The sequence below is a fragment of the Mus musculus genome, chromosome 4 (genome assembly GCF_000001635.26).
Source record: "Mus musculus strain C57BL/6J chromosome 4, GRCm38.p6 C57BL/6J".
In the NCBI taxonomy this organism is placed as follows: domain Eukaryota; kingdom Metazoa; phylum Chordata; class Mammalia; order Rodentia; family Muridae; genus Mus; species Mus musculus.
In genome coordinates this window covers 49,521,170-49,535,523 of record NC_000070.6, presented here as the reverse complement: position 1 = coordinate 49,535,523, position 14,354 = coordinate 49,521,170, and the positions used below count along the sequence as shown (strand labels likewise).

General features: G+C 40.2%; 1 protein-coding gene across 2 annotated transcripts; it reads right to left on the bottom strand.

Annotated features, from left to right (window-relative positions):
• Positions 1 to 3,965: 3,965 nt before the first annotated feature.
• On the bottom strand, positions 3,966 to 14,348 carry Zfp189 (zinc finger protein 189). 2 transcript variants are annotated; one of them, NM_001289901.1, is made up of 4 exons: positions 14,273 to 14,348; positions 13,929 to 14,101; positions 13,042 to 13,126; positions 3,966 to 6,507 (listed from the first exon to the last, which is right to left on the bottom strand). In NM_001289901.1, the coding sequence occupies exons 2-4, from the start codon at positions 13,959 to 13,961 to the stop codon at positions 4,799 to 4,801; spliced, it is 1,827 nt and encodes a 608-aa protein (NP_001276830.1). In that variant the 5' UTR covers positions 13,962 to 14,101; positions 14,273 to 14,348; the 3' UTR covers positions 3,966 to 4,798. The 2 variants fall into 2 exon arrangements, with proteins under 2 accessions (NP_001276830.1, NP_663522.2); NM_145547.3 differs by having other exon boundaries at positions 13,929 to 14,348.
• Positions 14,349 to 14,354: the final 6 nt, after the last annotated feature.

Here is a 14,354-nt window from a genome sequence, read left to right as displayed (position 1 = left end):
CTGCACAAAGTACATTAAGAAACAGAGGCATGATTTTGAGGAATAAGAGAACTCACCCCGGGGCTTCATCTAAGGTAGCCCTGAAGTGCAGCAGAGGAAAGTGAATTTTACTTACTGTGTATCATCCACATTTGAATATGTGTTTCCATGTACTTGTCAGTACTTTCCTAGAAGCAACCATATTCATTTAAGTATTTCAAAAATAACCTTAGTGATAAATCTAGGTCATTTAGCAGAGGGCTTCTGTTTCAGATAGAGCCTAGAACACTCAGGATGCAGCTCTATAATGGATCCAGAGCTAAGGGAGAAAGAAGGCCATGGAGAAGCCGATGGCAATGTCCAATGACTCTTCCATTGGTGTAGAACAGCATTTCTTACCGCATTAATTTCAGAAAATAAGCAAAAACTTATGCTCTGTATCACGAAGATCTGAGACAAAGATTATAATTTATTCAGTACTGGCCTTGAATAAACTTCTCTTTCAGCCAGTCTCAGTAGAGCAAGTGAGGAGTATAGGCTTCAGATTTCAGACTTTTTCTGATCTGCAGAAACACAGTAGATTACGAGTTCAGGTACGCCAAGACATACCTCACTGAAGGATACGAAGAAGGCACATTTAAAAATGACGTGCTGGGTGATGGGGGTGTGTGCCTTTAATCCCAGAGCTCGGGAGGCAGAGGCAGGTGGATCTCTGTGTGTTTGAGGCCAGCCTGGTCTACAGAGTGAGTTCTAGGACAGTCAGAGCTACACAGAGAAACCGTATCTCAAAAGACAAAAATAAAACAAGAAAAAAAGAAATAAAAAAGAAATATGACACTATGGTGGTATCCAGATGAAAATCCAGAGAATAATGAACTAGAAAGAAAATTCAAACAAGTAGCCAAGGTGCTATCAAATCTGTGACAAAGTATGACAAAGACGGATGAAATGGTGGGGCTGGGGGTGGAATTCACATTGGTAGGCCATTGGAATTTGGATTTATATTCCAGGAACCAGGTGATGTCTTCAAGACAGTTTTTGGTAGAAGGCACTGCTTTTCATTCAAATTTTGTTTTGCATTGAAATTGTCAAATGTTTCTGCCATTGTTTTCACAGATTAGAATTTAGAACTTGGAACATTGATAATATAGGCTTTAATGTAATGACAAGGAGCTTTAGTCTTTCCATATCCTGTCTTATAAGCTTGTAGGTAGTACCTTGAGTGACAGACCTCTTCTACCTAAAAATTATATAAACCTTTTAGATGGCATTAATGGTTAAACACGAAGTTACTATAATCAGACTTTTATCTTCAGTCAAGGTTAATTACAGTTTCCTGGGGAAGAGGATTTATATAAGGTACTTTGCCTAGCTACTGATATACCTTTTGTACTGAAGGGCTATAACCTATTGAAATCTTATTTACATTAATTTTCTGAATTCTGAGTAACATGACGAGAACCGTTACATGACTTTAAACCTTAGTTCCTACCATCTTTCTGATCATCAAATAAATAGATACTAAAATAAAATCTTATTATAAACTTATAAAGTACAAGAAATTTTGTCCTTAGGGGAAATATGATATCCTCATGCCAAACAAGTTTAAATAGTAAAGGAAAACAAGACCCTGACTTGGGGTTGGTAAGTGGGGAGAAGCTGCCAACTAGGTACTTGTAATACAGGAGGAGGTGACATTTAAGTGACACTAGAAATAATCAAGGGAAAGAGACAGAAAACAAACTGTCTTTATGTCAAAAATATTTTAATTAGTTACTAAAAGATATATTTGAAGACATAGATATTAAGAACCAAAAAAGAATTGCCTAAACGGTGAAAGTAATAAACTTAGAAATTTGATATCCCACCTCCCCTCCCCCCCCAAGAATCAGGGCATGACTGGGGGAGTTAGAGAAACAGGGGAAGAGAAATGAGAAAGAAGAAAAAAAAACTAAAACAAATTGTAATTATGTGGCGTTAACTGAAAGACCTTCAAAGACAAGGGGAACCATTAACAATCTAAAAAGACTTGTGAGAGAAACCTGGATTTAAAAAAGCCTACATTACACTTTACAAAAATACTATTTTTAAAAATTCACACTGTATGTGACATATGTGACAATCTTTCAAAGGATTTCAAACATCATAGGGAAGACAAGGCCAAAGTCCAAGCCCAAAATGGGCTGTAGGTCCACATGATTTAGATATTCAGGGGTCTCACAGCAAGAGGAGCAAACTGAGTTGTAGTGCCCTAAAAGGTCATCCAAAGGTCTTAAATCCAGTTAGTGAGAGTTGGGCTACTATAGTTTGAAAACTCTTCAAGGAGAGCACATTTTAAATTTTGTGTGTAGGCTAGTGCTGTGTCAACTTGGCATGAGCTAGTATCATTTGAGAAGAACCTCATTTGAGAAAAGGGTTCCATCAGATGGGCCTGGGGGTAGTGCTCATTGTGGTTGGTGCCAACCCTGGACAAGTGGTCCTGGGTGCTTAAAAGAATGCAGGCTGAGAAAGCTATGGAGGGGAGCAAGCCAATATGCATTCCCCCATGTCCTCTGCTTCAGCTCCTGCCTTTAGATTCTTGCTTGTGTTCCGGCCCTGATGTCCTGTCATGATGGACTGTAAGCTGTAAGATAAAATAACCCCTTTCCTCCCCAAGTTGTTTATGGTCATAGTGTTTCATCACAGAATTACAAGCCCCAACTACATTCAAAAGATGGCATTACCACTTAGCTATGGGAGCATGAACACATCACACACTGTTGCTCTATTCATCTATACATTATGCACTTATCATGTTGTTGAGAGAAGAAACAAGACAGTACATCTGAACAAGCTCACAACCCGTTAGTCACAGTTCTAAAATAAATGTTCTGGAAACTTTGAGTTTTCATATAAGTTTCCAGGAAATTACTTGGTGGAAAAATTGACCAGAGGCTGTCTGTCATTACTGGTGTAATAAAGGAATTAATGTGTTTGAGGCACTGCCAAGGTCCGGTGGAGAGCTATGTAATAAATAGTGCCAGCATTGAATTTTCTCCACAAAATCTGAAAAGATATGATTTTGGAGACACATGATCTTAAGGCATTAGATAAGGAATTATGGATTTGTTCTTAGAATAAATTAGCTTATCTAAGCTTTCAGTGAAAACACACTTTGGATTAAGGCTTCTTCTCCTTCTCCCTTCTCCCTCTCCTTCCCCCCTCTTCGTTTTTAATTGAGAGGCGTTCTAAAAAGCCTCATCATTATTTAAGGCCTTGACCTAGGAACCAGTGGTATAAAATAAACTGGGATGATCTAGCGCAGGTGAAATTTAATACGTAGGGTAGTTTTAAAAATTATTTTATGTGTTTGAGATTATGTGCCTGCCAAGTAGAAATGTGGAAGTCAGAGGATCAACTGTACTTGTTCTCTCTCTTTCTACCAGGAACTCCAGTCTTGGTATCAGGGGGCTTTATCAACTAAAGCATCTAACACCTGGACCTAGAGTCTAAAATGAACTGTGTTTTAAACATCTAGACAGTATAATGACAATATGGCAGAAGAATGTACAGACAGGCATCTTACCATACATATACAGCCTCAACATTTATATAAACATGCACAATATTTGAGGTGAGAAGAAACTTGGAAATGAGTTTTCTAATGGAACCTCAACTTGGAACTCTATACTCAGATATTTAAAAACCCAAACTTAATCTTATATTGAAGTACTCCAGAAAAGTGTAAATGAGTCACAAGGAGAAGGGAGGAATTTCCTTCAAACCTTTGATTCTGATGTTCAAAACCCAGTAGTCTATTAGGGCTGATATTAGCCTAAAGCAGCAAATAATGCACAAAACAAAAACCCGAATAGGCTTTAATGATTAAAATAGATAAATTAATAGGTATAGGAGTGTTAACTAAAGGAGGGTCTAGAATTAAGAAATAAAAATTCAAATCTTGCATGCAAACCTACCATAAAACCTAAAGCAATACCAAAACATCTCAGCTTTCTAGCATACATTTTAGGTCATTTTTTTTATTATTATTTCCAGTTCTTGATAATCAAAATACGTACATCTTTCTTTACATGTTCCTGATTATGTGGGAATAATAAAGTAATGTTGATATAGTATTACAAACAGATTTCACAGATGAGGCAGCACAAAATAAATCAGTAATTTTCTTTTGGGGCCCATTTTGTGGCTCAGGAGAAGGCACTCCCAAAGATTCCTTGGTAATACCTTTATTAGTTGTTAACACTAACAAATGCCTTTACAACTTAATGATTCACGCCTTTATTAACCTGGGAAGTACTGGAGCTCCAAACTTTCACCAACTAATTTTCCATACAAATTTCTTGAACAGTTTTAAACACTGTTTGGCAACTTTGAAAATATCTGGACTTTCACAAATTACATTTGCTTAGTCACTGAGGTTTGACACGTATAGTCAAACTTCATAGAACTGAAGGGCAACTACAGGAGATGGCAACATAAGACTTTTGAATTATTCCTAGCTTCCCAGGATCAGTTGCTCCCTATTCGGTACACTAATTTCACTGTGCCCTTCAGAACTTTCCTCATATGCCTTGCCCAGTCGACTCTACTGAAAGGTTAGAGGCTTAGATAAATCAAATCTCTGTGGCTATGAAAACAACTAGTAATCGCCAAGTCAGTTCCCCACAGGCACTGCCCACTATTCATAGGATCTTTAGAAACTATTCTTCATGAAGCCAACAAGTATTTGCTTTACCACTATATTTGACCCACGTTGGGCCGTATTAAAACTGCACTTTGGTAGCTAGTCACAGATTTAAGCATTAAAATATCCCTAATTTTACTGCATCCACATAATATGCAACTTTTGATGCTGAATTAGAGAAATCTGACAAGTAAAGGCTTCGCCGCAGGCATCACATTCATAAATTTCCTGGGTTTTCACCTCTGCATGGATCTTCTGATGGTTGACAAGGCTGCGCTGTTGACTAAAACTTTTGTCACATTTTCCACACCTATAAGGCTTCTCTCCTGTGTGGATTCTCTGGTGCTGAATGAGACCTGAGTTCCTGCTGAAGGCTTTCCCACACTCCTCACACTTGTGGGGCTTGTTACCAGTGTGAACGCCCTGATGGCGGATGAGATTACAAAGTTGACTAAAACTTTTGCCACACTGTCTGCACAGATAGGGTCTCTCCCCAGTGTGGATTCTCTGATGCTCAATAAGAAACGAGCTCCGACTGAAGCTTTTCCCGCAGACAGTACACAGGTAGGGCTTCTCACCAGTGTGGATCCTCTGATGCTGTACAAGATGAGCACTGACACTGAACGTTTTCCCACAGTCATCGCATTTGTACGATTTCTCCTTAGGGGAGACTTCCTGCTGTATAACCAGACTGCAGTTTGGATCAAAACTTTCCTTAGTTTCACTGAATGGCGAAGTCTTTTCCCTGATATGGATTCTCTGGTGCTGAATGAGACCTGAGCTTCTACTGAAGGCTTTCCCACACTCCTCACACTTGTGGGGTTTGTCCCCCGTGTGAATTCTCTGATGACGGGTAAGGTTGCAAAGTTGACTGAAACTTTTCCCGCACTCTTGGCACTGATAAGGGCGTTCCCCCGTATGGATCCTCTGATGTTCAATAAGGAATGAGCTCCGACTGAAACTCTTTCCACATTCAATACAAAGAAAAGGCTTCTCACCAGTGTGTATTTTTTGGTGTTGTATAAGGTATGTACTTAATCTGAACGCTTTCCCACATTCACCACACTTATGAGGTCTTTCTCCGGTATGAATTCTCTGGTGTTCAACAAGCAATGAGTTTCGACTAAAACTTTTCTTGCATTTGGTACAGTGATAGGGTTTCTCACCAGTGTGGGTCCTCTGATGCTCAATAAGGTGGGATTTCCAACTGAAGGCTTTTCCACAGTCACTGCATTTATGGGGTTTCTCACCAGTGTGAATTCTTTGGTGTTTCACAAGGCTCCTTCTCTGGCTGAAGCTCTGTTTACACTGATTACACTGGTAAGGCCTTTCTCCAGTGTGGATTCTCTGGTGTCTAATAAGGGTAGAGCTCACACTAAAGGTTTTCCCACAGTAATTACACTCATAGGGTCGTTCCCCAGTGTGAATTCTCTGATGTTCAATAACAAAGGAACTTCGACTGAAGCTTTTCCCACACTCGTTGCACTGAAAAGGTTTCTCACCCGTGTGGACCCTTTGATGCTGAATGAAATGGGCCTTGCGGACAAAACGTTTTCCACATTCTTCACATTTATGACACTTCTCTTCTGAAGTTGGTCTCTTACGGACATTAGTGTGCCCTCTAAATAGTTTCTGTTCCTCACTCAGAGAGTCACGTGGTATTTCCCACAAAAAGATCCCTCTTTGTTTATCTAACCTACCAACAAGTTCAAAGGTTTCGCTACCCACAGGATCTTGATCAATTTCACTTTTGATTCTTGTAACTATTACACCCTGTGGCTCGATATCTTTCTCAAGTTCTTCTTTCACAGTTGGCTCTTCATCTTTATTTCTGTTTAAAACATCTGAAATATTTGTAAATAAAAAGTGTAAGTATCAGCCAAGCACTTTAATGAAAAGGAGAAATTATTAGAAAAACACGGTCATCAAGCTAACTCAACCTACTATAGCTAATGTGTATTTTCTTTTACTACTTAAGTTTTAAAACTAGCTCATAATATATATTTTATCAAATAATTATTTAAGAGGCAAGATATATTTCCTAGACTGGCCTGAACTCTTGGGCTCATAAGATTCAGTTTCAGCATCTTTAAGATAGCTAGGACTATAGGTGTGTGTCACTGTGCGTATTATTTAACATTAGTTATCTGATTGATTTATTGTTTTTCTTTTTTACAGCCTTGAAACTATCAAAGAAAAGATACCATAGGAAGAAAATATTAAGTTAAGGAAATTGAGAATGAGCAAGCATTGGAAAGTTTTTAGAATATAACTAGACCAACAACTGAGAGGAAAGGACAAAAAAGAGGATCCTCAGAGGGATGGAAAACAAAGAACAGAGGATTCCACAGTTAATGTATTAACAGAATTTACTGACTGACCACCCAATGCATGCAATGTACTTACTAAGTTATCAGCCAGGATTCAAAGATGAGACATAAAACACTACCAAATAAAATGGCGTTAAGTAAAACTGGAGAGAAAATATCAAGAGAAATGATAACATATTAAGTAGATAGCAGCACGTGCAATAAAGGATTGAGCTATCTATCCACAAGAATAAAATATAACTATGTTAATAGCTAACGGGGAAAAAAAGTCATCTGTGGTAGTTTAGGATATCATCTGCAACAAAGCATACCATCTAACAAACCCTTGCATAAGTGAAGGGAAAAGAATACAATGCTATATGATAAAAGAGTACCAGGCTGATTTTCTAACTCCAGCTGTTTGATAACTCTATTTCATATTTGACCCTAAACAAGTTCCTTTTCCAAAATTGTCTTTCTCACAATTTTGTTGTCTTCTAGTTTTTTAATGACTTCAGACATTACTAAGCTAGTGTATACCACCTTTCCCCAATTAAAATACATAAAACAAACAAACAAACAAACAAACAAACAAAACTCATCCCCTAAGCAACTACTAGAACCTTGGCTTGTTTCTTAGGCTAGTATCTCCTCTCAGATTCACTTCATTAATTTGCTTCCTTTAACACAACAAAAGCAGAATGTAAAGTCCCTCAACTTTCTACCTCTACCCATAAAAACTATCTGTAACAGGGGACGTATATGTCACTCATTTCCAACAGTGTTTCACTCCCCCTCCTGACCCCACTCTCTTCTGAGCAGGTGTTCAGTTCTTTCCTCTTCTTTCAATTGGCATCTTCCTACCATGGCATGACCTACTCCATTTTGAGCCTGAAATCTTTTTTTTCTTGATAGAAGCTACCCGAAACAAAATCCTATACTGTAGCTTTCTGTTGGATTTCTTATTCCTCACCTTCTCCCTATTAGATTTATTCTGTAAGCTACAACAAAGCATATTTTGTTTCTAGAACAGAGAACAGAGAGAGAACTTCTCACCAAATTACTAAAGACTTTCCAACAACACAGTGAATTTTATAGTCTTTATTTTATTCGGCAGCATCCAATATTGTTGATCACTCCTTTTCTTTTCTTTTCTTTTTTCTTTTGTGTGTGTGTGTGTGTGTGTGTGTGTGTGTGTGTGTGTGTGTGTGTGTGTGTGTGTTTTGAGACAGGGTTTCCCTGTGTAGCCCTGGCTGTTCTGGAACTCACTCTGTAGACCAGGCTGGCCTCGAACTCAGAAATCCGCCTGCCTCTGCCTCCCGAGTGCTGGGATTAAAGGCGTGCACCACCACGCCCATTTCTTAACCCTGCTTCTCTTTTTGATGCACTCACTCTCTCTCTCTCTCTCTCTCTCTCTCTCTCTCTCTCTCTCTCTCTCTGTCTGGCTTTTTCTACTGAATTTACCTCATTATTTCATCTACCTTTGACAACTGCTTTGTGTAGCTGTTACTCAGGATTATATCCCTATACAAAATACCTTCCAGTTAAATGTATCGTCGTCGTCGTCGTCATCATCATCTCTTAATGTCTCTTCATTTCTAATCTACACCACTATTTATTATTCTCAAATCCTAGATTTCTCCCTTTTTTCTGTTAATCTGAAGAAACTATAGATTTCTTTCTAATATCTATTTCTTACCTTAATTTTCATAACCAGATACCCATTTATCTTAAGGTTGCCATTGCACTACATTAGCCTTATGGATCCAGATGTTTAGAAATAAAATTCTATTCATGTCATTACCTGAGGATTTACCAACCACATCACTTTAAGATGAAGTGATAGTTCCTTTTGATTATGATATTATCAAACTTGTCATGATATGGCCCCCAAGCCTCAATCAATCTTTCTATTCGATAGGTAAGATATAATACATGGGGAAATCACTTGTCCAGTCTTTGACATCATACTTTTGTAGATGTCACTTAATAGTCATTCTTTAACACTGTTTACCAAAGATGCCCTTGGGTCTTTGGGACTTGGCCCAAAGGAGTTACCCTAAAAAGTCCTTGCAAAATTTACCAAATAGATTTAGGTGTTTTTCTTTCCTTAAATGCTAACTATTTTTGTTAATAACCATAGTAAGCAACAAGTTTCCTTGGAAACTATTGCTACTCTGTCCTTTATCTGGCTGTTTATTCAAGAAAATAAGATTTTTCTGGTATATGTGCATTACCACAAAAATCAGCTAGTAAATACTACAGAGTCTAGGAGCAAAGGTGTGGCTTGCGCCTCAGCAAAATGGTAAACTCTGAGACCTTTAGGAAGCTCCTCAGAACTGTGGAAAGAATTCTAAACATAAATTGAAAATATATAATTTCTCCTTATGCAAAATATGAGGATGCAATATGGACTGTTTGGTGGTGCTTCACAGATCTAGGGGAGCAGAGACAAACAACTGTTTTTACAGCACCTAGCTTACAGTCTTTATTACAGCAGCTCAATTTGACTAAAACAAAACCCATACACACAATCCCTTACTTCTTGTGACTGACTTAACTTCTTCCAGTACTATTCGCATCAGCTATAATCATGCCTGTTTTTGTATAAGATATATGGCCCTATTTAAAAAATCCCCTTAGTGGCTTATACTAGCATTAATTAATATCTTCCACTAAATAGGACTAATAATCTGATGGCTAAGAAGATATTGATGGTAACATGACTCTAAATCAACTTTAGAACTGTAGTTTATACTTTTTCCATAAAGGGTCAGACATTATTTTCACTCTAGCTATATAATCCCTGCTATTATAGCTCAAAAGTATTAATGACATTGCATTAAGGTGTGGGTTTGCCTGTTTGAATAAAAAATTGATTTATGAAAACAGACTGTGGGACAGATTTGACCTGTGGCCACAGTTGATAATTTTGCTACCTAACAGATTATATGATGGACAATTCTTTTGGTTAACAAAATTGGAGAATGGAGAGCTGGAATTTGTAGGGCCTAGCACAGTGTTTAGTGACTGCTCATATAGAACGAGTACTTTAACTGAGGAGAGAACATGGTCAAAGAAAAGAAAAAAGTTGAGCTCAAGGTTTTGTAGGCTCAATGACTCTCAGTTCTTAGGAGATCCAGCATGAGTCACTGAAATAACAACCAAAGAACTGAGTGATTAGCTATTATCTTTATCATCAAGGTTACTATTAAAAATTTGAAGATAAAAAAATCATCATGAAAAGGTATGAAGAGCCAATACTATAAAGAGATATGTTTTGAAAACTATCAGATGAAGTGGATAATAGTACATTGGAGCAGAAGAGCACAGGGATCTGGGGTTAAGGGAGCACTCATCAAGGTAGGGAGCACTCATCAAGGTAGGGAGCACTCATCAAGGGAACGGAAGCAGCATCTATTGAAGAGACCGTGGAAGGAGTAAAATAAAGAACAGTGAGAAGCTGTACTTGATATTAAATAAAGAAAAGAGCTGAACTTGTTCAGCTTCCAGTGTGATAGAAAATTAAGATTTTTATCCCTTAAAGTACCAGAAACCATCAAAAGTTTTAAACATATACAAGTACAAAATCATCTTGGTGGTGAGAACTTAGTGTAGTTAGTGCTAAGCAGTTTAGTGTTGAGGCAATAATCCAACCACGAGCAACAGTTTTTAAATTAACTTGTGTTCTTCCCCAGAAACATGACCATTCAAGCAGCATGTGATTCAGGCCTAGCTTTATGGTAAGTGCTGGAAACATGCAATGAAAAAGACAGTTACTGCCCTCAGTGCTGACCAGTGTGTCCTAAGAATGAACATAAAGAATGGTTTGCAGAATGATAGAAATGGCAGTCAAGACAAAGTAGTAAAGAGGGGGAACTTCACTGTGCAGAGGAGACTCCTGAGACTTGTCAGACATAACTTACATTGTTTCCAAAAGAAGAAAACTGCAAATGTGATACTCAATAGAGGTGAAAAGAAAAAATATCAATCAAATGAAGGGGGGGGGGGAGGTGGTGGTGTAAAACAGGAAACATCAACTAAGACTGTCATTATTTTTATTATTCGCTGATCAGCATTTGAAGTACTTTACCTATATATTAGCCCAGTTAGAGAAACAACAACCTAAGAAGTACATGTTGTTACTATTTCCATTTACTGAAGAAAAATGAAAAGATTTCCCCACAGTCACGAAACTGGCAGTGGAAGAGGTCAGATTCACACGTAGGATGTAGGTGGGTGCCATATTACCTCTCATAGATGAGATTTACCATCGAGTGGTGGCAGCCAATGATCTGAGTACAGGGAAGGCCCTCTGAGCAAAGGGTATAGAGAGCAAGGAACACAAGCAAACAGAAAAAAAGCTATAAAGAGCTTTAAACAGATGTGCAGTGGGGGCATGCCTGAAGTCTCAGTAATTTGGGTGACTGGAGCAAGAAGATTGTGAATTTGAAGCCAGCCTGGGCTTTGAAGCAAAAACCTGTCTTAAAACAAAGTCATAAACATCCATAAAAAGGTAGAATAAGGTCCAAAATGTGTCTGAGGAGTCTGAGCAGGCAAGACAAAAATCACAGACATGAGAAGGTAGAGTTGTATAAAATACACAGGAATTAATAAAACCTTGACGGGCAAAAGAAATGTAGTAAGTCACAGAAAACAGCATGAGGGAGCCATTGGTCCAGTTAAGTTTCTTTCTTTCCCCCAAGTTGGGAAGACCATGATATAAATCTATATTAGAACAAGGGTTACTAAGGTAAAGAGCTGGGGCTGTACTTCACTGGTAGAGAAGATGTTTAGCATCAACAAGGCCCTAGGCTCGCTTGATCCTCCAGCCCAGCCTGGTCTATAGAGTGAGTTCCATGCCAACCGGGGCCTCACAGTGAGAACCCGTCTCAAAGAAGTCAAACCAAACCAAACTAAAACAAAAAGAAAACAAAAAACCCTCCTCACTAGATACTTGTAGGACACTGATCCTGCGATGCTTGGGAATCAGGTAGAAGGGGACAGAAGGGACAGATCTTATAAAAGATACATGATTTGAAATTTGCAGAGTAAGTATAGCAATAGTATCAAAGTGGCCAGACAACATGCTGGCAATTAGAAGAGATCTTCACAAGTCGGGAGAACTGAAACCATGGGGGAGACATGAACACATCACGGGACGGAAAATGCATTATGAATGAATTGCTTCAAGTGGAAAGGTGAAGGAAAGACGGAAATGTAAGCTGCAGTTAGGCTCCACCAGGGCAAGAAGCAAGCCTTTCTGGCTCTTTGTTTAGTTGTCAACAGTGGTCAGAGACCAGGATACTGTGTTTTCAGACTTGCTTGTCATAACAAAATTAAGGCCAGAGTCAATGGTATGGAAAGCAGGGTTCCTGAAGTTTACAGGATCAAGACCCACTGCAGCTCACTCAATGACTGGGTTAAGCAGGGTGGTGGTGGTGGGGGGGTGGTAGTGGGAGGTGGTGGGGGTGGGAGGTAGTGGGAGTGGGAGGGTCGTGACAGATGATGATAAACAGGAGCACTGGGGGAAACAGGACTGCTGACCCCACATGAGGACATGCTCCTGGAAGGTGGAAAAATAAATGCTTTGGGACAAGCACTGGGAGAGCTGGGAGAACACTTAACTTCTGCCTCCCAGTCCTGAGACAAAGCAAGAGGAAGGAGGACCCGGGAGAATGAGCAGCCCCCACTTGAAGGTCTGCCAGAGAAGTGGTGTGCTCGGCTCTGTGCCAGCTTTCAGTGTAGGCCGGAGCGGTAAGGAACACTGTGTGATGAGCAGCCCAGGCTCCAGAAGGCAGAGTGAAAAGAGGGTGGGAGGAGAGCCGTGGGAAGATGAACCGGGAAGGAAAGTACAGAGCCAACAGAGCCGTCTGGGAATGAGATTCTGAAGCTGCCAAAGCCAGCCTTTGCTAACAAGGAAGCGAGGGAGACCAGAGTTGTAGAAAGATCCGAATCAGAAGGTTGGGACAAAATAGTGCTGGTGTCAGTTACACTGCTTGACGCATTCTGGGTTTAAGTGTTAGTACCTTATTAGATATTTTAGTTAGAAAAAGCGTGCATTCTTACCCAGCGAGACCAGCTTTCCGTAGCTGTCCATCATGACATCTTTATACAGGCTTCTCGGAGCTGGATCCAGATAACCCCACTCCTCCTGAGTAAGAAACATAGCCATAGCCTCAAATGTCAGCCACTGCTGGAATTGTTTTCTCTCTGTAGTCAGTTCCAGTGGTCTCTCCACTGAAAGTGGGAGAAGTTATTGTCACTTTACCATGCTCCCATTCACTAGGAGGAACACGGTAAGTAAGAGTTCCAAAAGGTGCTCAATTCATGGCACCTCACACTGAAAAGGATCTGGACTGGTCTAGATCCACGCCTTCCAAACTGAAGGTCTTCTCTGCTTTCGTTATTACACACTAATACCACGACTGTTTTTAGTTAACAGCCTTAAGACCACCCCAACGTTCCCTGGCCTCACTGTTCGCCCCAAGCTTCTACCCACACCAGCTTGGGACCCAATTCGACGCAGTTCCATTAGGTTTTCTAAACACTCACCTTGAGTTCAGACATTGTGCTAGCTGCAGAGGACAGACGAGATTTAAAAAAAAAAAAGAAGAAAAGAAAGAAAAAAGTGCCTCACCTGAGAAACTCATAAATGAGATCTAACTTGGAGCAGTCTTAATTTTCCCCAGCCGATTTATCAAGTTACTCTTGAAAAAAAGAAAAAAAGAAAGAAAGGAAAAAAGAAAAAGGGGCCTTGGGGAGTTTGTAAGTGAACTAAAAGCACCTTGCAGCAAGGGGTATGTCCCGCAGCAAGGGGTACACAGGAGTTGACTGGGGTCCTTTCTTAAGAGTTGTAGAAATGGCCAGGAGGGGGACAGGGGAAGAGGTGATGGCGCGGCCTTGCTGTCTTGGGAGTGGCGAAATAACGGAGATCTCTTGAAAGGGCAACTCACCTTTGGCTCCAGCGGTGGGCTTGGGGACGCCATCGCCTCGTTCAGGAATAGCAGCCACACGACATTGGGGCTCTGATGAGGCCTAGATGGCTGTTGGAAATAAGGCTCGGCGAGAAGGGGCTCACCGGATGGGTCTGGTGTGGTCCTGCCTCTGTCTCGGAGCGGTCAAGTTCCTAGGGGCATATCAGACGTTCTGTCTGGCTGTCCTCCAACCCCAAACCCAGTCCTCTGTCCCGCTGCCTAGCCTTAGGGTCTCCCTGTAATATCTCCTCCTTGTTGCCAATTCCTCCGCCTCAAAGTCAAGCTGCACTACTACCGACCACCCCCGGACCAGAAGGCGTTACCCGGAGCCTTCGCGGAACCGCTCCAACTACAACTCCCAACATGCCCAGGGAGCGAGCCACCGCCTTCTTCCGTAAATGGCAA

Coding starts and splice junctions, on each gene's coding strand:
- Zfp189 (NM_145547.3), bottom strand. CDS start 13,961: ATGGCGTCCCCAAGCCCACCGCTGGAGCCAAAG. Junction 13,127..13,928: donor GCCCACCGCTGGAGCCAAAG/GTGAGTTGCCCT, acceptor TTTCTTACTCAG/GAGGAGTGGGGTTATCTGGA. Junction 6,508..13,041: donor CGGAAAGCTGGTCTCGCTGG/GTAAGAATGCAC, acceptor CAAATATTTCAG/ATGTTTTAAACAGAAATAAA.